Raw genomic sequence first — 24,929 nt, 5'->3', positions numbered from 1 at the left:
TGCTCTTTTCAAAAAGTATGTAGTGTATATACACAGCATTTCATCTCATCCGAAGGCTATAACCACAAATAACAGTATCATGCCCAAGGATACAAAAAATATGGCACAAACCGGTTTAGAAATCTTGCCACTCTCACATGCTAGTCTGATATCTTTTAGCGATTGTATTTGAAGTTTATGGAAAAAAAAAAATCGTAATACATGCCTCCATGAATCCAAAACCCAATAACCAACTGAAGAAATGTATAAATTGATATTAAGATTTAATATGCTTTAAAAATGAATTTATAATTATTACATTAACATACAGGCACATGTATATGCAATAACAGGTTGAAACTAAATAATACAATTACTGCTATAAAACATGTATATTATTAAAATATTCAGAGTACAATGATATCTAAAAATATGTATACAGCATTTGCATGAACAATTAGTAACTTTTTAAGTAAATTGAAGATAAAAATAACTTTGGCATTCATCTATTTGTCTATCCATGTCTAAAACATTTCATAATTCTGTGTAAAAATCATTACACTAATTATAATTACACTTTGTGCATTGATTGCGAATGTTTGTGTTGAGCCATTGAGAATAATATCTCTATGACTCAACACAAAATCTGTAGCGATAAGTACGTTTTCTTTGGCAGTACTCTAAGTATATACTTTACATTAAAAACACTCAACGGAAAATGGAAGTATTCAATAAAAATTGCCTATTATGAATACACCAATTATCACACATAAGGCACACTTAAACATTGTCCCAGTTGTCTGTCAATTTGTAAAAATAATGATAAGGTGGTTATTAAAAATAAGTATACTCTAAATATATTGTTAACAATTGTTCTTAATAAAACTAAGAACAAGTCACTCTCCCCAATAAATCTCATAGTCACCCCCACCCACCCATTAAAACCAACTCTGGCTCAATAATTGCACAAATCATTGTTTTTAAAATCTATTTATCTTTTATTTACGTTGAGATAAAAAGCTGCTCCAACCCTACACCGTGTCCACTGACCCGGAACCGGGCTAAATCCTTTCTGGTTACTATACCAACGACCTGTAGAAATAAAATGAGCAAAGAAAAAAATGATATTAAAGAAACAATAATTATGCAAGATGGTCTATTAATGGATTACTTAACCAATTGACAATAATTAACACTCCTTGAAAACAGAATGATCTAGGCAATACCTTCTCTAATTTAATACTTTTAGATATAAAGTTTATTTTACTTGCTTTATTTGTTTACTTTTGCTTAATGAATATGAACGCTACGTTTAAATAATCCTTGTTAAAAGTTTGTAGCAATGTACAGGTCACCACAAACTGTATGATTGATTAGTGCTTAAATTAACATATAGTTACAGGACATTTACAACAGCAATACAAACACAACTAATTACCTCGTTGCAATCATTTACGACCACAAGATGGCGCAAGCCAACCGCACGGAAGAGACGGAAAATTCTTGGAAGTGAAGCATCCTAGGATAAGATACACAACAAATCAAAATCAAATACGAGTTTTAAAAACAGTTGAAAATAAAGTGTAAATAAATAAATATTAATATCAAACTAATTTGGATGGTATTAAACCAAGAATAGTACGGATACAAACCTCTGAAACAGAATACGGTGCCTGATTCATAAAAGGTCGAAGGTCAACGCTTGACTGTTGTTCCAAATGTGTAATGTTCAAGGTTGAGATGTCCGGGAATCTAGGATAACTATTCTGGAAGTCTTTGGTTCTAAGTTTGTGGTCACTTGCATCGCTTAATGGGAATGTACTGTAAGCCTGTAAAAACGTGATGTCATCAAAATAAGAATCTTAAGGAGAAGAACATAATAAATTCTGTACTTAGTACAGCTGCAACTTGCCATTTGCTAAATGATAAAGTTAAGAACATACCTTATGTTTAAGTATAATAAGAAGTTGATCACGTAAAATGAGGCCTCTAAACGTACCGAAAGTTGACCCATTCTGAAAGATAACATAACATCTTTAACATGTAAATACTTTATATACATGCATAGTTAAAACAGCAGGTATTCATAGTACAAATAATTACTACTAAATTTAGTGTTGAGTGGGGACGCACCTGATCGTGAGGGTCGACCACAGGAAATCCATTGTGTTTGGATTCCTTACAACTTAATACATCAATGATACGTCCAACATTTTCAATTGTGTTTAAAGTTACTACAGGCTGATTCATTACCTCACTGAAAAAAAACAATCAATAAAATTAATGTTGATATTAAGAAAATGGTATTGATCATGATTTTTTTATTCAACTTTATTTTACAAGGGTACCTCTCAGTTGTACTACAGCAGTACCAGCTGACTTGGGTAAGAGTTCCTTTTAAAAAACAATACAAATAAATACAGATGAATAAAGATACAATATGATTTATAAAGTTACAATTCTCAAACAGATAACAATTTTAAAATTCAAACAAAATTTAAGATATTAACGATGTTAACATTCATGATGAAAATAATTTTATAGAAGACTTACTATTGGTATTGAAAACCCTCATCACATCACAAAATAATTTTAAACATACACATTTTATTTACTAAATATGATATGGCAAAAATAAAACAGCATGATCTAACCGTGCATGAATATTAGCAGTTAGCTGTGGTGGTTCCCATGGCAATATAGGAACGCTCTGTAGTTGTATGTGTATGTCATACAGGCCTTCGTTGAATATGTCTCCTATCCATTTGGCGAAGACAAGAACCAGCATGAGAGGTAGACCATACGTTATGTTGCCTGTCGCCTCAATTAAGATGACCGTTAAACTGATGGTCATTCGTAACACTCCCCCTGATTGATAACAAAAACAATTATTATTGTGTATCACCATACACACACCATTAATACACACACCATTAATACACACCATAAATTGTATTTAACAAGTTTCAATGGTAACCCACAAAAGTCGAATGATGAATTTGAAAAATGTATTTGTCTTAAGTTTTGTCTACACTATCAAATTTATGTGAACAAAAATGTGATGTGCCCATACAGTATATGGACATGATGATGTCATATCATATATAGACCATATTTGGGCACATCACACTTTTTTTGTCAAACTAGTTTGATAGTGTTCCTTAGTCTTCTTTTACAATTACAATAAAATCATATTATGTTTACCTAGATGGGCTGCTGCTCCTATTAGTGCGTATTTACCAGGGTCAGACAATTGCTAAAGAACAAACAAGTGGTTTATTAAAAAGAAATCTATTTTAAAATTCGTAAACCAATAGCCTTATGTAAAATTTAAATGATAAATAAACATATTTAAATTCAGCAACACAATTAAACTAAGTGCTATTTGTACAATAAAGTCTACAACAAACAAATATAATACTTTTATAAAAACTAAAAATAAACATTTTAATATACTTACTGCGTCTGGTAAAACGGTATTAATCAGAATACCAAATAAACGACCCCACGCTGCTCCTGTGAGAATGCATGGAATAAAAAGCCCGCTTGGAATGTTGAGTCCGTATGTCCAGCACGAAAGTAGAAAATATACGATAAAAAACACTAATAAAGTTTTGACTGAGTAAGCATCTGAAACACAAAGGAAAAACAAGAAAATTAGTGACATTTGACCTATTTTTTCTTTTTCGTGGGGACAACGCTCTTTTAATTCGTTTGAAACTTTCAGTAACATATAAAATTTAAAAATATGGTTTGAACTATTACTTTTCTCCTTTCAATTACTTCAAATAATTTTTGTGTTTAGAAAAAACTTGTTTATGATAATGAGTTCGATTTATTAAGTGAGAAACCTGCTTGTTTGATGAAGGTTAATGGTTCAAATCCTATTTTCCTACATTAAAGCTCTGTCTATGTGCCCAAATATGTTAGTGATATGCTTAAATATGGTAGTGATATGACATTATCATGTCCATATATAGGCATATGAGTTCATTAGAAAATCTGATTTTAGTTTTAAAATTTGTGTGAACGCAAGTAGTAATTCTTTGATCATGGCCATTAATCGCCACGTTCTTAATGTGTCAAGAATGCACATACAATGGAATGCCTTGTTGCATTGACTTTATATATATACATTTTTGTTTTTATTCTTTGAGCTCTTAGATTAAGATTTTTTTTTTCTCTTTTGCTATGGATATATATGTCACCATGGTATCCCGAAATAAAAAGATGAATGAATATCACATAGTTTGATAGTGTAGACAGAGCTGTCTTACCATTGTGTATAGTATTGGATTTGCAATATATATCACATCAGTACAGTATATAGTTTTATCACTAAGACTAGTATAGAAAAAAATGATATACCTGGTGGATCATGAAAGAGGTTTTTGATGGATGCTTCTGGCGTACTAAAAAACAAACTAGCTGTTGCTGAGTATTCCCCATCAGCACAGAACATCTGTCAAACAAATGTGAAAATCAATCAATATTAATTGCGCAAAAAATTCTTTTGCAGAAAATGAAAGCATCATTTAAACAACAAGGAAGTAATGTGTAAAAAATTCTTTTTATCAAACCAATGGTACCAGTTACGAGATTAAATGGTACAAACCTTCTCTTCCTGATAAAAAGAATTTTTGACACATTGTTAATTACAAACAAGGAAGTAACATGTATTTTTATACAATGACATAACCTGTAAAGCTCTGTTTACACTATCAATCTAGTTTGACAGAAAAAGTGTGATGTGCCCAAATATGGTAGTAATATGACATCATCGTGTCCATAATATATTAGCACATCACATTTTTTTCTCACATAAAGTTTGATAGTGTAGACCGAGCTTAAGGTATGTGAATATCGTATGAAGGGCAAACGCTGTCTTAATTTGATATCTCTTTACCTGCAATGGATATTTGACCTCTTCCTGTGGTAACGACCTACAATCTTGAATATTGTATATTGCTAAGAAAGCTAAAGTTGCTGTAACACTAGCAACTAACATGGCTTCTACTAAATGCATCCATCTTTTATATAAATACCTAAACAATAACAAACAATTCTTTGTGAGGAAGGTTATTCATAGGCTAGACATAACTCAGCCAGGCAAGCAAAAGTCATTACGGTTAAAAAAAGACATATTTATTCAACCTCCTAAATATCAAATCCATATCTGGCTATTAAACTTTAACACAGACCAGGTAGATGTAAACACTGTCTAGACTAAACTATATAAACATTAGGCATGTTAAGATATCTGTTACACTTAGTTGCTTCCTTCCAGTTTTTAGTCGCATGCAACGCGACTCTACAGCTCACTATGTCGGTCGGTTGGTCGGTCGGTCGGTAAACACTAACTTGAGCACGCGACTACAGCCATGTATACTAGTTTGACCAAAAAATGTGATGTGCCCAAATATGATTGTTATATGACATCATCATGGCACATGACATCATCATGGCACATCACATTTTTTTGTCACATAAAGTTAGATAGTGTAGACAGAGCTTAAAATACAGTTTTTCCATGTTCTTCCAGTTTACATTATTAGCCAGAGCAGAATACACAATTTTACTTACTTGATTCTAAATACAGACAACCTATAGTTAACAGTGTTGAAGAGAGCACCTAGAAGGCCACCAATCACAGCCATTGCAATAAATATTGGTATTTCATAGCCATAGTAATCTTTGCCCTAGAAAAAGAAGTAAAACAGGGGATTAGAGCAAATACATGGGGATTAGAGCAAAAACATGGGGATAAGAGCAAAAACATGGGGATTAAAGCAAAAACATGGGGATTAGAACAATTTATCAATCATTCATTCTTTTTTTTGGTAAATTATCATTCTGAGAGTTAATTCTACCGTCTTCTGCCGTAACATTAACATACTTGATTTTTTTAAAGTCTTTCATTCAGTTTATGGTAAACACAAGGTCAACATAAAACCCATCTTGTTTCATTGCAATAATGTTACCACCCTTAATGTCTTTATAATATATAATCTAAATGATACTTTACCTCAAATTGTCCAAAATTGACCAGACCTGGACTTGACAGACTCCATGGATCATTATGGTAATAACTTAACAGAACATTTAACGTAAAAGTAGACACCATCGATGCAAAAAACTACATGGAAAAGTAACAATGATATACATCATTAACTTAGTGGCATAGTTTAGTTTTTGCTACAAAAAAACAAATAAACTTTAACTTACTATTCTCCATGTCAGACTTTGATTCCAGAAGCTAGCACCTTCTTCTAAACTAAAAAGCACGCCCCCTACAGGAGCTCCGAAAGCAGCTGATACACCAGCGGCTGCACCTCCAGAAACAAAATCACGCTTTTCATGATCCGATCGGAAATACTGAAACAGTTTACAATCAAATTTGAACGAGGTGCTTCTTCCTTGGGAAATTCCAGCTGCAACCACTGCGCCAGAATGAATCATAGGCCCTTCCTGATTCAAAATAATAAAAGTGAAAATGGATGAAAAAGAAGATATTGTATCTTATTGTTTTATATCTGTCAGGTCTTTGGTAGTAAGAGTTAGCTATTATCTTTTTAAAAGGTAACCAGGACAAATCTGGAATGTTTAGTTCTACTCAACATGGCAGATTAGTGGACATTCTTCTACTTCTCTGACAACTTCTGCAGAAATTCTACTATTAGTTGCAAGGGTCTTTACTTGGTTCTACTAGCAATTCTGGCAAAGGAATCCTAGGATTGCACAATTTAGGAGTTATAAGTTGGCTAAGTGGGAGAGGCCACTACAATGTTGCAATGGCTCTCTCTCTGTATTTTACTATAGTCATTTTTGATGCCTGGATGAATACAATTGTAATACAAACATGAAAAGGAAACACAAACTAAATAAACAACCAAAGAGTTACTAACCTTGCCAATGGCTAGCCCTCCTGACATGCCAAATATGACACCGATGACTTTAGTAAAAAGAGTTTTAATTCGTACAACATGAGGTATTTTGACTCCATTTAAGTAACATTTAATTTGTGGTATTCCACTTCCTGCAGCTACGGGCTGTAAACAAAGGCAAATTAACTTTTACTGATATTTTTTAATAATAGTTTACAATATGAATGTTAAAAAGCATACATCAACAATCTTATATATTACAAATTGTCTTAAGAGTCACATACATAACTGTAGTTATATACATAAATGCTGACCTATCGGGCTTACCTCCACAAAAGTGACAAGAATAGCTGCTATAGAAACAAAACCAACATCCACTGCCAACCATAAAAGGAACGGTATGAGAATGCTAGTGCTCTCTAGATCATGATCAATATCTAAGGTTAACTGTTAAGAACTATAATGCACCGTCTAATAGTTGCACTGGATGGAAATGACAGGCCAATCAATAGAATCTGTTGAGTTGAGTGTCTGTTTACCATTTCTTCTTTATTTTTTAATCTCAATGCACAAATAATTTATATATTCCTTCAAAATTTATATATTTCAGGTATTGGTGGTGTTTTTGGCCGGTTACAGAATTTGTACCCAAGAGCCTGGACTAAGTCAATTAGCAATCTACATTAGGCGATTGGAAGTTGCCACAGATGATGTCAGTTTTATAAAGGATACATTTACTAACTAATGCGTATTTGGCGCCAGCTAACTTATCGATCATTACGTCGATGAACGCCGCAATGCACGCTGTAATCACTCCAATCAGTAGCATTACAAACCACCGAGCAGTCTGTATCCGCCGGATCATAGACGTCTAAAAAGAGGAGAATAATTAAAATTCCAAAAACATTTCTTACTATTTATTTAATATTAGATTGTTGTTGAATTATACTACTGGATACTGAATTACAATAAAGTCTTTTTCATATTATGCATACAATGGTGACCTTTAAAATTGTAATTGGGTGGCAATTATTTTATTACAGATAAGAAGATGATAAGTAGCACAGTGTATACAATTATATTCTATGATCCTAAAATCTAAACTACATTTATTGTATAATTCAATAGGATTCAGTTTCAGTTTTGTATTAAATTTGTTTATTTACAAAATATTGTTGTAACCTGAGTGTCCATTTTTATTAAACAGTTTTTAAATATATATGTTCACCCAATCATTGGTACTGTAACTAGACTTCACCAGTATCATAGGAAAATTCCATAATAGTACAGCATCACTTCACTCAATTGGAGTGAGAGTGGTGTTCACTCTTTTGTACGATTTGGATTTTACAAATTTTAAAATTCTAATTTGTTTTAATACTGTAATTTAATATTGATGTAGATGTGTAAATTAAGATTTTCAGTTTTTGGTTAAATCCTTATTAATAATTTAATTAATATCTTTAGTATTAAGTGTCATTGTCATTGTCAAGTTAAACTCTTGTTGTTAATTGTTTAATTGCTAAATAGTGTATAATGTCTTACGGCCTTGTCGAAAAACACCATTGAGGTGAACAAGTGTTACCGTGATTAAATAAAGTTTTTATTATTATTATTATTATTATAGGTGACTTGTCTTACCTTAGATCCTACTTGTTTTTGTTCTTTAAAATACAATGAGTTCTCTACAATATCATAATCTAAACTCTATAAAGAAAGAAATAACATGTTTGAATTATTTTCATATTTGGTTCTCCCTTCGTATAAGTCAACTTTCAAAATAGGAATGATATACTTTATATACTACAATGGCCATCTGGACAGTTTTGTCCTTATTGCTAAAATATTACGGAAACGTCCACAACTACGAAAATTCGGTCCAATTACAGACATATGGAAATGGAGAAATACTAAAGAAAACTGGCTTAAAATTGTTGGATTTCCTTATTGCCATTTAGAGTTTATGGGCTCAGACGAGTATGGTAAATTTAAACTTTAACATTTAGCCTGGGGTTCTCCTAGGTACAATGCTGTATCATCAATTGTTAATCAAATCAAAATATTCGGAATTTCCCCGGGTGATTCCCAACAATAATCATCATGTGTTATATTATATTCATGTGTATCATTGTGTAACTAACAATGTTGCAATACATTTAGTCAAAATTGAAAAAACAGAAAGTGTACCAGATTTCAATTATTAACTATTTCCTCATGCACATCAGGATGTAACTGTTTATTTAATTCAGGTTTCTACTGAAAGTTATACACCATACAAAGGAAGCAACACGCAAAAATATAGTTAAATATTATCTTGAAAACAATCACTTGTTCACTGCTAAATTTGAATGATTCTTGCTCATATTTTTGTAATCAGGTGATTTTTTTTAGCAGCCATTTCCTCTTTACATTTCTGTGTCCTTAATTTTAACAATAATTTAATTTTTTTTTTCAAAACAAAATTGTTGTGTTACCATATAAGATCAAACAATAATTATAATGATTTTACTGTTTCTATTGTTAAATGAAGAATGTTACAGTGTAACATGTGGCATATTATAAACATTATTAAACATTTTAAATTAAGTTTGAGCGGAGCAGTCACCAATTTGTCTGTATAGACAATGGTTTCTTCATGAAACTTTAATCCTTATAAATTAATATTGTGCTTCCTGAGAAAGAATGTACTAAAGCTCTGTCTACACTATCAAACTATATGTGAAAATGTGATGTGCTCATATATGGACATGATGATGTCATATCACTACCATATTTGGGAATATCACTACCATATTTGGGCACATCACACTTTTTTTGTCAAACTAGTTTGATAGTGTAGACAGTGCTTTAAGTAACTATTTTGTTGCATTTATTCCTTACCTCAAATTTTGATGACAACAACTTCATTGTGCCCATTTGTTGCACTTCTTCAGGTGACTTCTAGAAAATCAAATCAATTTTATCATAATCACCAAAAATCTAATTTGGCTAATTTGTGTTCATACTTATAACAACAAGTTGCTACTGATTGTCACCATGAACTAAGTTGGTATAGTAGCAATGGTTGTCACTAAAGACATGAAGTACTAATAATTGTCACTAAAATACTAGTGTCATTATATTAAAGACAAGATGCAATTATGATGGCCTCTGCTACTTATCATTTATAAATTATAGTTTTAAGTTGTAGGTGAATCCATAGCCAAGTTGCTAAGTATTACTTATTGTCACTATAAACCAAGTTGGTAAGAAGCAATGATTGTCACTAAAGTATGCCAAGTACTAATGATATAATCACTACTACTTCATTTACAGATACAGTGGACTTTAAGTGTTTAAATTGAAAGAGTTAATATCTTTATGAAATGATGCAAGTTATTAAATATACTTTCAGGATTACAAAAAACTAAATTATTAAATACTTCATTTAGAAACTAACATAAAGAGATGATTAAGTTGGTCTGTAAAACTAAAAACTCATGGATGAGATTTAGCTAAAAAATGAAATTATTCATTTGCTGACCGCTATGATATATTTATCTGAGTAGTAGTACTTAGTAAGTACTTTCAGTAGACTTAGTTAAAAGTATATAAACTGTATATACTATTATATTTAAAAATCTGATCAAACAAACACACAATTGTTATTGACATGAAGCAAAGGTTAAGCACTGTCAGTTTGTATAAAGCTCAATGACTTGCATAAATAGCCTCATTTATGGCCCTATATGGCTTTAGTATAGAAATAAGCATGTGTTATATTACAGTACATTATACAATAACCATTGTATACATTTTTTTATTACATTTTCAACCTTTGAAATAAGCTGACCAGCTAGTTTTTTGGGCAATTTTATCCTATTTATTGTGATGTATTACTGCAATAGTGTAATTTACATTGTAGGTTTTACTGATTACCTGCTGGTACCTGCAAAACGTTATGACAAACTTTCTTAATTTTGCAAGATACAAGCTTATATCAAAATGATTGTATTAAGTTTTGAATGTTTGGTAACTTACTGGTGACCTATCCCAGGTCGTACGTCTCATCCTGACGTCATTTGCCGCCACATTTTCGTTATGTTCCACCTGCAGTGAGTTGCCATACTGGTGGTATCAACATTAAAATATCATATATTAGTAAAGGAAACTCTCTAAAAAACTAGCATTTGTTTCCATTTTGATTTATATTCTGTATTGACTTTCTGTTTTGGGAAAGTTGAGGGGTATCTTGTGAAATGAGGTCAAAAAATACTTACACCAACATCACTTTGTGATGAAGAGCCGTTATATGTTGTCCTGCCACTTTCAAGCAGATGTGTCTTCTCATTTAATGCCATTCTATGTACAATAAATCCAGAATTACAATGAATTAAATAGTTATATTTGATTATAGTATTACTTGTAATATTTCCCAACCAATTTATTTCTCAACCAATTTATTTCTCACTGCACATCACGTCATTAAAGCTTCGCTTCTATAGTATTGTATTACACAATAAAAACATATATATACTTACTATAGGTCTACAGTAAAGTTTTTTAAGTACAGATAGAATATTGTACTACTACTGTACTAGGCGGCTAGGCCTCTAAAAGTAAAAAACTAAAATATTGACGATTGTATTATTAATCAAATTAATAAATTAAATTAATAATATTTTATTTAGGCTACACACCTCAATTTCAAACTTTGTCTTCGCTTTCCTGTCTGTTGTTGTACGTAATATAGAGAGGCCTCCTACTTCAGGTTAGTATTCACTGTTGTCCAGCCGGAATGTCCTGCTTGTCACGTCTCGTCTGCCGCCGATATGATCGTGTGTGGGGAGAGAGTGCACCAAAAAAGTTCACTTCAAGCGGCGTCTACCTTTTTATAGCTAGGCTAGCCTCTCCAAGACAAAAGATAAACTTTAATTATATTATTAGGTCTTCAACGTATATACAAAGTAGGCCAGGCCTATCCTACACCTTAAATAAGCTTTTTCATGATGATTAGGATAAATTAAGTACAAAAGCGTGTGTAGTGGTGTTTACGAGGCCTAGCTGTTCGTCACGCTCTCTTGAGCAAGACTGACAACATTGCATCATTAAAATTCTGTAGAAACGTAAGTGATTGGACAATAGTTCCGATTAAATCGTTGATTGGATAATTTTCTAACAAGATAGTTAGAAAATGTCACGAGGGTTTATAACATGGAACGTCGAACGTGCCAAAAGTAGATGGGAAATGCATAAGGAAGTAAAAATCCACAAACATGATTTGACCAAACGCGATGCTTCAATTCAATTAAATTTATTCCGGATTTTAAATGAACAATACAAACAATAAAACAAACATACAATACACAGAAGGATTGTGGAGGACAATTAACATATATTCTAGGCCCTATACGATGTTTGTTTTCTGAATAGAAATATGATCATCGACATTCTATTGTCAAAACTATTAATATCTCTAGTGGACTGTACATTTTACAGTTTTTGATTAAAAGAATTTAAGCCAAATAGTTCTTTTTTTAAATTAAACAATATGAGACTTTTGACAATTTTTAAAAAACTAATTGGAAGTACAAAAGCCATTTATTTCTGTTTGTGAGACTAGGCCCCTATCTACACGGTTACTACCTGTACTTAACTAAATAACATGAAACATGTATTTTGATCATTGAAGTCTCATTAAAGAAATAATTTGACATAAACAAAAAAAAATTCTAAATTCAAAGCGGTAAAAATGATCTTTCGGTATGTATTTTATACTCTGAGTGAGTGTCGACTTTGACGTTTCATATGTGTATGTATTGGAAAATTCAAGATGGTAGCCACCATACCGCGCTCGCTGTAATTTCGTAAAAACATGGTGTGTATGTTAAATACTTATTTTAATTATGTTTTTGTATAACCCTATTAATAAAACCATATATATCACATCGTAAGCTATTACAACTTGGCTAGTAAGAAAGCGGTTTTTTTAGGCTGCTATCAACTAGCTAGGCCTAACTATCTGCTGACTGACACTGCAATCGTCAGCGGGCGGCCCCCTTCTGTGTCATCGGCCACCTACCTACTAGGCAAGATAAGCAGGCCTAGGCTATTTCAAGTCTATTTTATATATTTTAAACATTTTTAAATTTTTACTGTAATACTATGTGGCAAGAATTAACCGTGTTTACTAATACTTATTACTTGGTTTCCTGTAACTTCCCTTTTTTTTTGTTTCTATAGTTTAACACATTATACATTAATATAATAACAAATAAACACATATAAATAGGCCTATAATTGTATTCTATATACAAAGGACCATCATAAAAAAAAAATTGTTGTTTTAATACTACTAGGTATATGTACTATCTATGCTAATAGAACTAGGCCTAAGAATATTCATTGGGCCTATTATATGAGCAGAACGATTTACCAAAACCAGTCCATATATGATAAAAAAAAGTCAAGGCAAGGATTTATATAAAGATGTAATTTTAGGTTGCTCATTTTTATTTACTTTATTATTGATGTAGATCTAAGTTTACTCACTTGAACGGGATCTTTACACATGTTTGGATAAGAATGTTTGTCCTAGCGGAAATGATGGACACTGTCCGCATTCAGCCGTGGATGTTTAACAACAAACTGGACACTGCCGTTGTTGATGTACTTAATCGCAAGTTAGCCAATAAGGTAAGACAGGTTCTTGGTACAGCTACGCACAGTGTATTTATACGCACAACAACCAAGTACATTTACCATTCATTATTGGGTCATTCCATCTCAGTTCACTCCAAAAAATGCATTTTTTAAAACCTTACCTCCTTCAATTTTGATGAAATTTGGTATATGGATAATGTTTGACTTTAATCACCGTAAATCACCCATACACAAAATTTCACCAAAATTGAAGGAGGTAGGGTTTAAAAATGCATTTTTTTGGATGACCTGAGATGGGTTGACCCCATTCTTTGCCAAAGCAGGCAATGACTTTAATTATTGACATGTAATATAAGAAAAGAAGATACATTTGTTGTTGTTATATGTTGTTTACATTTGATTGTTGTGTGTATTGCTGCAGGTTGTTCATGATGTGGGTCTGTGCATTGCGCTACATGATGTATCCAAGTTAGAGGAATCCTTCATCTTTCCTGGTGATGGAGCGTCGCACACCAAAGTTCAATTCCGATATGTCGTCTTTCGACCATTTATGGATGAAATATTGATTGGAAAGATTAAAAGTTGCAGCAATGAAGGCGTTCACAGTACGTGTTCATTTTAGTTAAATTTACCTTGAAATCGACATTAAATTTGATCTTGAACTTGACCTTAAATTTGATCCTGAACTTGACTACCTGATGCACTTTGAATGTACATTTTCTTTTTGAATTTGACTACTTTTTATTTTAAACAATCTATTTAATTGCTTTTCAGTATCTTTAGGATTTTTTGATGACATTCTTATCGCACCAGATGCTCTTCAGCAACCATCTAAATTGTATCCTTTTAAAGTACCATCACAGTCAGGAATACAATCCTAACCATTTAAAGAAAGTACAAAACTAGGCAAAGGAGGATGGTGTAAAGCTCTGTCTACACTATCAATCTTTATGTGACAAACAAATGTGATGTGCTGCTTAAATATGATACTGTATGCTTAAATATGGTAGTGATATGACATCATCATGTTCATATTTGGGCGCATCACATTCTTTTTGTCACATAAAGTTTGATAGTGTGGACAGAGCTTTAGAGCATAAGGCCTGTAATTTACTAGCTTGAATGTTTTTCTTTGATGTTACCATAGCGATGAAGCTGAGCAAGTTTGGGTGTGGGAATATGAAACTGACGAAGGAACACATGACTTGTTCATGGATGCCGGTGAAGAGATTCGTTTCCGAGTCATTAATGAAACATTTGTTGACACGACACCAGTCGGACCGGAGGACGGACACGATCATAGCATAGATGATCAGGAGTCAGAAGCGAAGAAATCACCCTATTCACTGACGGTGAGTTGGATGACTATGAGCTCACTCTCTCTTTTTTGTGTGGAAAATTGGATCAGGTTTAGTATGTGGGCTTACACAAGAGAAATGTAGAGAATATATAAAGTATAGACAAATATGAAAGAAAACTAATATTCTATATTCTTGTTGACAGGGATCAATTTCTGAGCCAGGACTTGGGCTATTAACATGGTGGAATGCTTGAAGAAACAATAGACACACAGCAAACTCACAAAGGATATACAAAAAGGAGGGAAATCAGAAACTTTCTAAAATGTGACATTACAACCAACAACTCTTAATATTGAGCGTAATTTAAATTGCATCCTTTAAAAGCTCTCATTTTATGATGTGTACATATTTTGCATAGAAATAAATCACATTAAAAATAAAAGTGTAACATATCTTTAATAGAAGTGATATTGTTGGAATGTTCTACAAAGAGTGTTTGAGTGGACGAGACGATTTGAGTACAATAGCACAAAAATAAAAAATAAAAACTAGATAAATACTTCTTGGCAATAGCCTTTAATAACGTAAGCCTTAATTTGTACGATTAAAATTATTATGTACAAACAATCTCTGATATCGCACTATTCGTCCGCTGTCACCAGGAAAATCAACATAATGCAGACAGTGGCAAAAGGAAATGGCTATAGAGTTCAGTACTAGTATAGAGACACATTGTTACAACAATAGGTACGGTAAGAAGTGTGAAGTTAAATTACACCAGATACAGTGACATTTATTGTAATTCATTGATTACGTAAATTGAAGAAATATTATTTCTGATTTTATTGTAAATAATGTATGGTACGCAAGTACGTACGCGTGTCTCTACAAAGACTGGTATCTTTTTCATCAGCATCAATGCAGTTTGTGCGTTTCTCCGAGGTGTTCATTGACGATACGTAGGCCTACGCATCCGTTCTTTTCTTTGCAAAATTGTGTTAAAGGCGTTTGGATAGTTTTTTGCTTAACATTTACAAAACCACAGTATGCAATATTTAATGGGAAAGAAAGGCATTTATTTATATTTAGTGTTTATAGTTTATCTATACAGCAGAGTAGACAATGGAAAGTGCAGATTAAAAACACGTCACGATACATTAATTTGCATATATTACGAACTTGAACAGTGCTCATCGATAGGGGGCAGTATTTATAGGCTTTCATGTGGGGAAAACATTAATTGCAATTTAATTAAACAATAACGTAACGTGATTTCATCGCGAATAATATGCATAAAACACTATCGCCGTACCTTTTTTTAGTAGGGCTTAACTTTCGTTTTAGCTGGTCTTCGTGGGTTATCACGCTAAAGACTGAGGTGCTAAAACCTGCCTGCTCAGATTTCAAGTAGTATCATAATCAGCATTTATAATAAACTCTATTTTCTCAATATTTACATATTTTCAATATTGCGTAAATTGCTATTCAAAATAACTAGATGTACAAATGTTTATTGCTTATGATGTGAAGCTAAATAAATGACGTCATATCATAGGTTCACATCGTCATCAGCGCGTAAAAAAGGCGTATTATTAATTATGTGTGCGTAAACTTGACGTCACTCGTCACAATAAAATGTTGTAAAAAGTGGAGAAACTTGGTGTGGAAGTTGAAAGATGTCTAAACGTACCCACCTTCTTAAACGACCATTTTATTGTGTTTAAGCGATATTATTCACAATACAATTTTAGAACAAGTTACAGTACATTTCATATTTAAATTTATCTGAATTCAATCAAAACTCAAATAAAACATAAGCAGAGTCAATTTATCATTAATATTCTACAATTAATTATGATTATCCCATGACGTCATCATTCTTAAAGAATATTTCTAACAAAAATATAATTAATGAAAGACTGAAGAAAATGTTACAACTTTTTGGGAAACTATTGCAAAACATAAATCATATTTTTAAAAAAAGGTAAATATATATTTTTTCCAACACTTATACATTCACGCATTTTATGTAAAATTACAGAGCTGCCTCCATACTGGGGGCAGTGCACAGTGATTACAATCTAACTTACTTTATCGTGGCCACCTTTCACTGGTATCTGGTGACCGATATGAATAGTACATGTATTGTGTATGTTTATTTAGAAATAGCACATTAAATGAAAAGCATTGTGGATATAAAAACACGTACTTGCTATCCTAAACGACTGTGACAATTTTCAAAAAAGGAAAACCATCTTAAGATCTAACAAAATTAATTGAATTGGTGTCAATTTTCATCAATAACTCTGTTTTTGGTGAATTCCCAGATTTTTCACAGCTCTTTGCTTAGATCGACAATAAACAACGACAATCACCCATTTATACATTTGTTTAACCTTTCGTACTACAATATTTATAAATCATTTAACTTATCGATCTTCATAATCAATAATGCTCTGTATGCTCTATGATAAAAGTTTATCTAATAAAATTTACATCTTACATATTTTTCTTTGTGTCATACCGAATATTCTTCAATTTTACAAGAAAAAATATCAAAATTTAATACACTTAGCACTTATGGTACATAACTTTAGGTCACCATCTACATATAAACTGACATTGCACGAAAGCATAGAATACAGAATTATGAGAAGTCAGCAGCATATGACGACACAGTAGTAGGCCTACTACCGTACAACGTAAGCGATAAATTGTGTCGTTGGCACGCACGCCTTTTGTATGTCGTCTGCTGATCGTGGAAGCGCATGCTACCTGCCAGGTTGTTATAACAACCATATATAATATGCTAATCCACAAAATGTGGCAATCTATAATCAGCGTACGAAATACTGCGCATGCTCATCATTGTCATTTGCATATAAGCATCGATTTTAGAGCGCGATTGGCAACGCGCGTGTTTTTTTTCACTCAATATACATCGTGCATCTGGTCATGTGTCAAAGATCTTCCTGTAAAGCAATAGGATCTTTGCATGTATTCTATTCTGAAACTGTGTACTTCTTTCTTCACAGTGGATGGACGAGAGCACACTTAGGTAAGTTGTCACTAAAGTACTGGAGTAGTTCGGCAGTAGCACCTTGGCAATTGGTCAGTTCTAGTTCCTCTAAATCAGTTAGTTGTGCTAATCCAGATAGTCCAGCGGCGGTAAGCAAAGGGCATCCTAAAAAAAAGAAAACAACATTACAGAAAAGTAACAGAATAAAGCTACTGCAAATACATACAGAATAATAATATTTCCAGAGTAGAGTTGGTTTTTGTAGTTGCGGTGCTACTTATACTTTCACCAGCTTATTGGACTATAGTGGTGTTAATCTTTAATTGAAGTGGGAAACATGTTAAAATGAATTTACCTGCTACAGAAAGTATCCTTAAACTTTGCATATTGTACAAATGCTGTAGACCAAAATCTTTAACCTGAGAGCACCAACGTAAATATAGCGCCACCAAACAGTTCAACGCAGATAGGTAGCCCATTCCTGTATCAGTAATACGCACACACCTACAATACAAAAAAAATAATATTAGTCAGTGATATGTTGTATGTGTTTAAAACACAAACTGTGCATAAGGCAATTCCCTTTACTTTTCGCGCACGTAACTTGTCTATTTTAAGTATAGGATAGGAAGTCTGTTCACAATATTGTAGAAACGTGTATCCTATACAATATACATTCATTCACTTATTAAATTCAACTGTGCACATTCAAAGAAGTAGAGAAACATAATAAATAAGTATAGGCCTTAAGTATACATTTTAATATTCATCAACAAAAATTGCAATTAATTATTATAGTTAGTAAAGTTATCAATAGCGTCTCATACGATACGCCGACACATAATTGTTGAGCACGTGACCGCGCGCATTATCAAGCTTCTATAATAGCAATCACTTATTTCATTACAGCTCCGCTCTAAAATGTCATTGCTATAGCAACGGTTAATGTATTACCATTCAATTCCATTCAATGAACAACATGAAAATACCATTACTGACTCGACGTCTCTCTGATTTTATTACAGCTGTAAATAGGCCTACATCAATAGCTTAAAAATTATCTTCATAATTCTGACGTTTGGGCTACCGTAGTAATTTTGTGATTATGTTTTTTTTTTATTTAGTTCAACCAAGCATTAAACAATATATAAAATCTATATGTGAACTTTGAATCTGTTTGATATCCCCTACAGCCATATTGGAAACCGGCCCATACGCTAATTTAACTTCGTCAAATTTGACCAAAACGAGGTCATATTTTAAAAATTCACTAATTTAATCAGTTTATAGTTCCCTTGTGTAACAAATTAGTTTCTAATGTTGTTTTATACAATTTCGGGTTAACGTATCCGATATAAATCTGTCCAATCATAATAGCACATATCACTTCCCGTCAGGTTGATACTCTGATTATTATGTGTAATTAATTTGCATGAGGCCGCATTGTTAATCAGTGGTAATTAGGTAATTAGTTGTTAGTGACACTACCCACCACAAAATTAAAATTAGGGCAACAAAAAAAGTCTATAGGTCAAAACAACTGAACTAAAAGTGGGTTGTAAAAATTGAAATTATTAGGCCTACTGTGGCACGCGCGCGTATAAATATTTTACTATACCCTCATTTTTTATCTTTATTTTTTCTGTATTTTCTTCCCAGTTTTTATTGCATATTTTAACTAATTATTGGAACCTGTATAATGTAATGTTTATAGTATTTTTGATGTTCTTATTTGTTGCTTTTAAAATGTTGTATTCCTGTAGTATTCATGTCTGTTTTTAATATATTGATTATTTTAAATAATATAAATATTGTATATAGTAATAATTTTTTAAATATACATTTACAAATTTTGAAAATGTACTCATATTATTTCCATTTTAATTGGCAAAATAAAATTGAATCTTGAATCTTGACATTTTAAATGTTTTACTTGTAGGCCTACATTTTGATTTATATAGGCCTATTATGAGAAATACTCTCTAAAGATTATTTTAAAAAGAATGTTAATTTTGAAAAAAAAATCTACTTTCATTAACATACACATATACATGTCAATTTTTTTTTATCTCTGTAGAAAATGCATTACTACAGAAAAAAAACTAGGCTCGATAGCTCATGAATATTCATGATAATATCTCTGACGTCATTTCAAAAGGTTAAAACAGTCCCAAATGCCACACAAATCCTTATTGAACGCCAATTTAGCTATTGTTTTTCGTAAAACATATCTCAGACGAATTGAATACAAATATTTTAAAGGTTAAACTCATAAAACACAAATTATTTTACAAATTACCAAACATATTTTATGTATATTCAGTGATTGTCAGCGCAAATCCATCCATTATTTGGAAACGAGTGATTACAATTGAAACGCGCTGTAACGCATTAAAAATTCTTATTTATTTCAGACTTTGTGATTAGAATTAGGGATCTTCTTGATATCATCAAACGTCAATATACACATTCAATATTGACTTATGTTTGTAGGATTAGATGGTATTTGGATTTAGATACCAATGATAAAGCGCGTCATAATTCCTCAAAGGTATTATAAGTGTCAGCTAAAGTTCAATGTAAAAATTGAAATGATGAAAAGAGTTTAAATTAAAATAATGCAATGTTTAAATTTTAATATTTTAATGATATATTACGTTTGGTTACTAACATGCGTATGATACTATGCATTCGTTGACATGGTTTGGCGATAACCAGGTGAACCATGTATTTATGCAAATGAGCTCTTTATCAAAATACGAGGTCGTGACTTGGACATATTATTTGGACTTCTAAAATTCTCACAACATGTTCATTGTGTCCTCATAAGCTCAAAATTAAAAATTTTATAGTCTTTACGTTTTGAATTATTATTTTCTCGTTCTATTTTCTCTTATTATCCTTTTACAAAATTCAGTATTATCAGCATACTGAATATAATCAATAAAGATATACAAATAATGAAGAGATACTAATGTAATTACTGGTAGCCATTTGCATACCAGCATTAAAAAAAACCACTATATTTGTTATTCAGATATTAATAATAGGCATTATCAAAGAAGGGCATCAATACATAGGCTATACTGTACTATTATTTTTGTAGTTTAGTGCGATTTACGACGTCACGAAGAAACGGAAGTTTACGTGTGCGTGCTAAATATGATATATTATCATCATCGTTTGGACGCCCGCGTCAATGTGTGGTTTTCTGATGTGTCGCTGACGTCATTCGATAACATGATACAGGCGCACAAACCGTATTCCTATATTACGTAATCGAATGTACGATAACCAATGAAACGCCGCGCCGGAGACTGCTCAGTAAACAAACACAACAAAACAAACGAATCGTAGCTAGATGTAAAGCAAACATTGAAATACAAATGTGTTCAGACATACGCTATCCACTTCGCTGATGATCGATATTGGAATTGGCTAAGATATTTTAAAAATAGTACATTTGTTTCACAGTAGATATGATTAAAGTTGAGGAAGCAACTGTATTGAAGTTTCTTTGTGCAGCAATACATTTACCATATCAATCATTGTGAAGAACATGATACCAGGGAAGAGTTAACTCTTCCCTGATGATATTAAGAATAAATCGAATAGGTTAACAAATCATAAAATAAGGTCATAACTAAACAAAGGAGATCATTTCTTGTTCTGTTAAACATTACAATTGATTAATACAGATAGCAGGATAATTAAAAATAATTTTGTACGTTACTACTTAATCAAAGTAGGTTCAATTTGCTTCAGAAGATATGTTCGTCTCAACCGATTGTGTCAAAATCAAACGTCTATACTTTGACATCCATCTCAATTGAATAATAGTGTCAGTACAAACAACAAAATGATTCATACTTAGTTTCCAAAAGAATGAAACTGACAAACTCCTATTTCCAATGATAATTTATCTTAAACAGAAAGATAATTTGAGATACTATCTTGGTATCCCTACTTCTCAAAACATTGGTTCGTAAACACGGAATTTAAAGATCTTTATCAAATTTAAAGTAGACCTATAGTGTGAATCACAATGTACCACCATCTTAGCTAGAAAATGAGTTCTGTGGCGTGTTAATTTAAAAACAGAAAGAAAATGTTTAATGCGGATAATTAAAAGTGATAAATTATTTTGCAATTTTGTTTGTGTTTAAGCATTCACTGTAAAAAATACAACTGTTCTGTTGGAACTTTTTACCAAACTGTATTTGTTGAGAATGACATAATGAGCTACTTCATGATAATATTACTAAAGAGACGGCAATTAAAATTGTTCGACCAAGGACTCACGCCAAGTAGTATTTATAGAATCTAAATTAGTTCCTGAATACTGTACATCTTCATCCCTTCATTAACGGAGAATGACGTTCTATCAATGAGAGCGGTTTGGAAAGCCTACGTATATGACGTAACAGGTCGTATGTAAATTATCTTATGCGTGGTTTTATGGAGGCGTACAAAGCCCCGATTAAAGTAGAATATTACGACCCCTTGTGCACATAACGTACAACATTCGATATGACGCTTCTATTCAACGTTTCCCCTCGTTGAACAGTAAATCACTTGCGTTAAACAACGTAAAGAAAGTTGTGCATAACGACCCATCAACGTAAGAATGTTGTAAAAATTTATAATTTGTATTTTAAAAACAAGAATGCCATACGCGCGCGTAAGACTTTTGCTATACATCAAGCATTATTTTGTTTGTACGTGACAACGCTTGTTATAGTCTTACTGCATTGTGTACATATTATTATGCTTATTCCTAGAATCCGTTCGATAGTGATTAATATTTCATCATCAACTGAATGATGGGTTTCCGGATACGTTTAATTAAGTTTCCTATTGAAGATGACATGTCGTGCTTTTTGCTAGAAACTTGCCAGTCACTACTAATTCTAAATGAATTCAATCAAGTGAACATTTGATATCCACTGTATAAACACACAATCGGGAGAGCTTAGGGAAAGAAAGGGAATTGTTGAATTTTCACCGATATGGCCTTGTTCAGTAAAAGAGTGCTGTTAAAAAACACTGCCTATATAACATCTGTTCATTCTGGTATCATAGGATGCCTTGTAGTGCTCCTAAATTTTGAAACTCATCTTGGAGTCACTTCTAAATTTTAAAAAGCAATGACCATTTAAAACGCTACCTTAAAAATGTCCCATTATTGATGATAGTTTGGTTCTAAAAGGAAAGAGTGACTTTTTAGTGACAAGTACACAATACAAAACACATCAACATCATATTTACCTGTCTAAGATAAGTTCTTCAAGCTTCGGTAAATCACAAGCTATGTGCTCCAGAGCAGTATCTGTAATCCTGGGACACCAGGAGAGGTCAAGCGATTTTAACATCCCCATGTTCTCAGCAATTAGCCGCACTCCTTCATCTGTAATTTTACTACAACCAGAAAGACTCAACACAGCTAGGCTTGGCAAGCTGCTCACAATATTTACAACAGCATTATTACTAATTTCCCAGCACGATTTTAACCGTAGGACAGACATTGTATCACTTTGTTTCCCGCTAAAATAAGCCAGTACTCCGTCAGTGACGTGATATGCCTGAAGATTCAGTTCCTGGAGAAATGGTAGACGTTGAGCTATGGCGGCGACGCTATCGTCTGCTACGTTAATACAATCACTAATACTAAGAACAGTTATCCTAGGAAGTAAGCTAGACCAGAGACCATTTTCGGTGAAGTCGTTACAGCCACTAAGCTCAAGACTTTCTAGGGCCCCTAGTTGTTCGATCATTACCTCCAGCCCTGCATCACTCACCGTCGAACGTTTCAAACTGACAGCCTTGAGACATTTCTTTGTTTTAGGACAATGATCTATAAATTCACAGATATCTAAATCTCCTACATTCACTAAGCATACTGTATCAAATCCACGTTCTTCAAAACTAACTAAAGAGGTAAATACGCGGGAACCTCCCTCTTTGGTGTCGTAAAGATCACGCCTATGTAAAATTGGTGTCACATCTTTCCAATATTTCGGTTGGTAGAGTATTTTCTTCCATGTTCTACAAACCTGAGCTAGGACACACCTTTCACAAGGACTAAAATAATAAAGAAGCTTTTCCAAATACTGCTGACTTTGAAGCAACTCTGGGAAGTCTTTCGCGCGTAGTAATTCAGACCCGCGTCGTACTGGCGGTGACAGTGCTTTACTTGGGCCTAGAATTCGCTCCTTGAGAGACCGTTTCTCTTTTTGACTTGGTTGTTCTTGCGCTCCCTGGTTATTATTATTAGCAGCGTCTGTTTTTGAGCACAAACTCGAGAAGAATCCACTCGCCTTCATGATTTTACTACTGTCTTTGTCAAAACCTGGTCGCGACTCGCCTAAATGAAGTCCATTAACTATATTCCATGTCTTCTTCACCACTGTTTCCATACCTCTCATCTGTCACCTACGAGTAGACACGGTGCGATGAGGATATTACGTGTTATCGCGATGTCTACAAAAAAACTACGCTTCCATATCTATCTAATCTTAACATCTAGATAATGAGCTGGAGTATCGAAGCCTGCTACACACAACTGCAAAGGAAACGAAACACATTAATATTAAGTTCGATCCCTGACCTGACGATGACTCATATTTAATTTTCTACACATCCTCTGATTAAAGTCTCTAGAGCACGCTTCCACTTGTATCATTTATTTCATCAACAAAATAGTCTGTCGGTTATTGACGTTGTGCGTACACTTTTCGTTTCGTTATGGAAACATACAGCACATTAACGATGCATAACATTTCATGTATTTTACATTTACACCGCGTTCTCATAATTACATTTCTTTGCCATCAACAATATTTGAATAACATTTTGTTTGATTAATAACACGCTGTTTGCTGCGTCGTTTTGTTCAGTCATGCTTACACTTAATGCTGTATGCTGAATGGTTTTAACTTGAACGTATGTGCATTTAGTATCGTATGCTCATTATTTCCCTCATTATGAAGAATCTAATATATTACGTATTCATGACGTCAGTGATGGAACAAACGCTGTAATATCGTGTAGAGAGCATCGGGAAGTATAATTACACGGAATATGATAATTTCAAACCACGTCATG

General features: G+C 32.7%; 3 protein-coding genes across 4 annotated transcripts; 1 reads left to right on the top strand and 2 right to left on the bottom strand.

Annotated features, from left to right (window-relative positions):
• Positions 1-246: 246 nt before the first annotated feature.
• LOC144840283 (H(+)/Cl(-) exchange transporter 7-like) lies at positions 247-11,897 on the bottom strand. The gene is made up of 21 exons (XM_078696047.1): positions 11,543-11,897; positions 11,123-11,204; positions 10,884-10,970; positions 9,744-9,803; positions 8,505-8,570; positions 7,596-7,734; positions 7,191-7,300; positions 6,885-7,028; positions 6,205-6,447; positions 6,005-6,115; positions 5,563-5,678; positions 4,886-5,024; positions 4,348-4,441; positions 3,440-3,609; positions 3,184-3,235; positions 2,634-2,847; positions 2,113-2,236; positions 1,923-1,994; positions 1,632-1,808; positions 1,418-1,498; positions 247-1,071 (listed from the first exon to the last, which is right to left on the bottom strand). Exons 2-21 carry the CDS (start codon positions 11,201-11,203, stop codon positions 982-984), a joined length of 2,370 nt encoding a protein of 789 aa, XP_078552173.1. The 5' UTR covers position 11,204; positions 11,543-11,897; the 3' UTR covers positions 247-981.
• A 746-nt stretch (positions 11,898-12,643) lies between these two features.
• LOC144840326 (DNA-directed RNA polymerase III subunit RPC8-like) lies at positions 12,644-15,250 on the top strand. Of its 2 annotated transcripts, none has more exons than XM_078696113.1 (6): positions 12,644-12,720; positions 13,379-13,538; positions 13,927-14,110; positions 14,280-14,343; positions 14,653-14,857; positions 15,009-15,250. In XM_078696113.1, the coding sequence occupies exons 2-6, from the start codon at positions 13,428-13,430 to the stop codon at positions 15,057-15,059; spliced, it is 615 nt and encodes a 204-aa protein (XP_078552239.1). In that variant the 5' UTR covers positions 12,644-12,720; positions 13,379-13,427; the 3' UTR covers positions 15,060-15,250. The 2 variants fall into 2 exon arrangements, with proteins under 2 accessions (XP_078552239.1, XP_078552238.1); XM_078696112.1 differs by having other exon boundaries at positions 12,663-12,709; positions 15,009-15,248.
• Positions 15,251-15,359: 109 nt separating this feature from the next.
• Positions 15,360-24,593, bottom strand: LOC144840295 (uncharacterized). The gene is made up of 3 exons (XM_078696073.1): positions 23,094-24,593; positions 18,181-18,329; positions 15,360-17,990 (listed from the first exon to the last, which is right to left on the bottom strand). The coding sequence occupies exons 1-3, from the start codon at positions 24,248-24,250 to the stop codon at positions 17,836-17,838; spliced, it is 1,461 nt and encodes a 486-aa protein (XP_078552199.1). The 5' UTR covers positions 24,251-24,593; the 3' UTR covers positions 15,360-17,835.
• Positions 24,594-24,929: the final 336 nt, after the last annotated feature.

The sequence above is a fragment of the Antedon bifida genome, chromosome 4, assembly GCF_963402885.1.
Source record: "Antedon bifida chromosome 4, ecAntBifi1.1, whole genome shotgun sequence".
NCBI lineage: Eukaryota > Metazoa > Echinodermata > Crinoidea > Comatulida > Antedonidae > Antedon > Antedon bifida.
Note: the sequence above shows the minus strand (reverse complement) of the source record. Positions and strands in the feature narration are given on the sequence as shown.

Excerpts from the sequence above, each read along its gene's own strand:
- LOC144840295 (XM_078696073.1), bottom strand. The coding sequence starts at position 24,250 with ATGAGAGGTATGGAAACAGTGGTGAAGAAGACATGGAATATAGTTAAT. Across the intron at positions 18,330-23,093 it reads GAAGAACTTATCTTAGACAG|GTGTGTGCGTATTACTGATA; the intron begins GTAAATATGATG and ends TTTGTATTGTAG. Across the intron at positions 17,991-18,180 it reads AAGGATACTTTCTGTAGCAG|GATGCCCTTTGCTTACCGCC; the intron begins GTAAATTCATTT and ends TCTTTTTTTTAG.
- LOC144840326 (XM_078696113.1), top strand. The coding sequence starts at position 13,428 with ATGTTTGTCCTAGCGGAAATGATGGACACTGTCCGCATTCAGCCGTGG. Across the intron at positions 14,344-14,652 it reads CTTCAGCAACCATCTAAATT|CGATGAAGCTGAGCAAGTTT; the intron begins GTATCCTTTTAA and ends ATGTTACCATAG. Across the intron at positions 14,858-15,008 it reads AATCACCCTATTCACTGACG|GGATCAATTTCTGAGCCAGG; the intron begins GTGAGTTGGATG and ends TCTTGTTGACAG.
- LOC144840283 (XM_078696047.1), bottom strand. The coding sequence starts at position 11,203 with ATGGCATTAAATGAGAAGACACATCTGCTTGAAAGTGGCAGGACAACA. Across the intron at positions 7,735-8,504 it reads AAAAACAAGTAGGATCTAAG|ACGTCTATGATCCGGCGGAT; the intron begins GTAAGACAAGTC and ends TCCTCTTTTTAG. Across the intron at positions 1,995-2,112 it reads TGGTCGACCCTCACGATCAG|AATGGGTCAACTTTCGGTAC; the intron begins GTGCGTCCCCAC and ends GTTATCTTTCAG.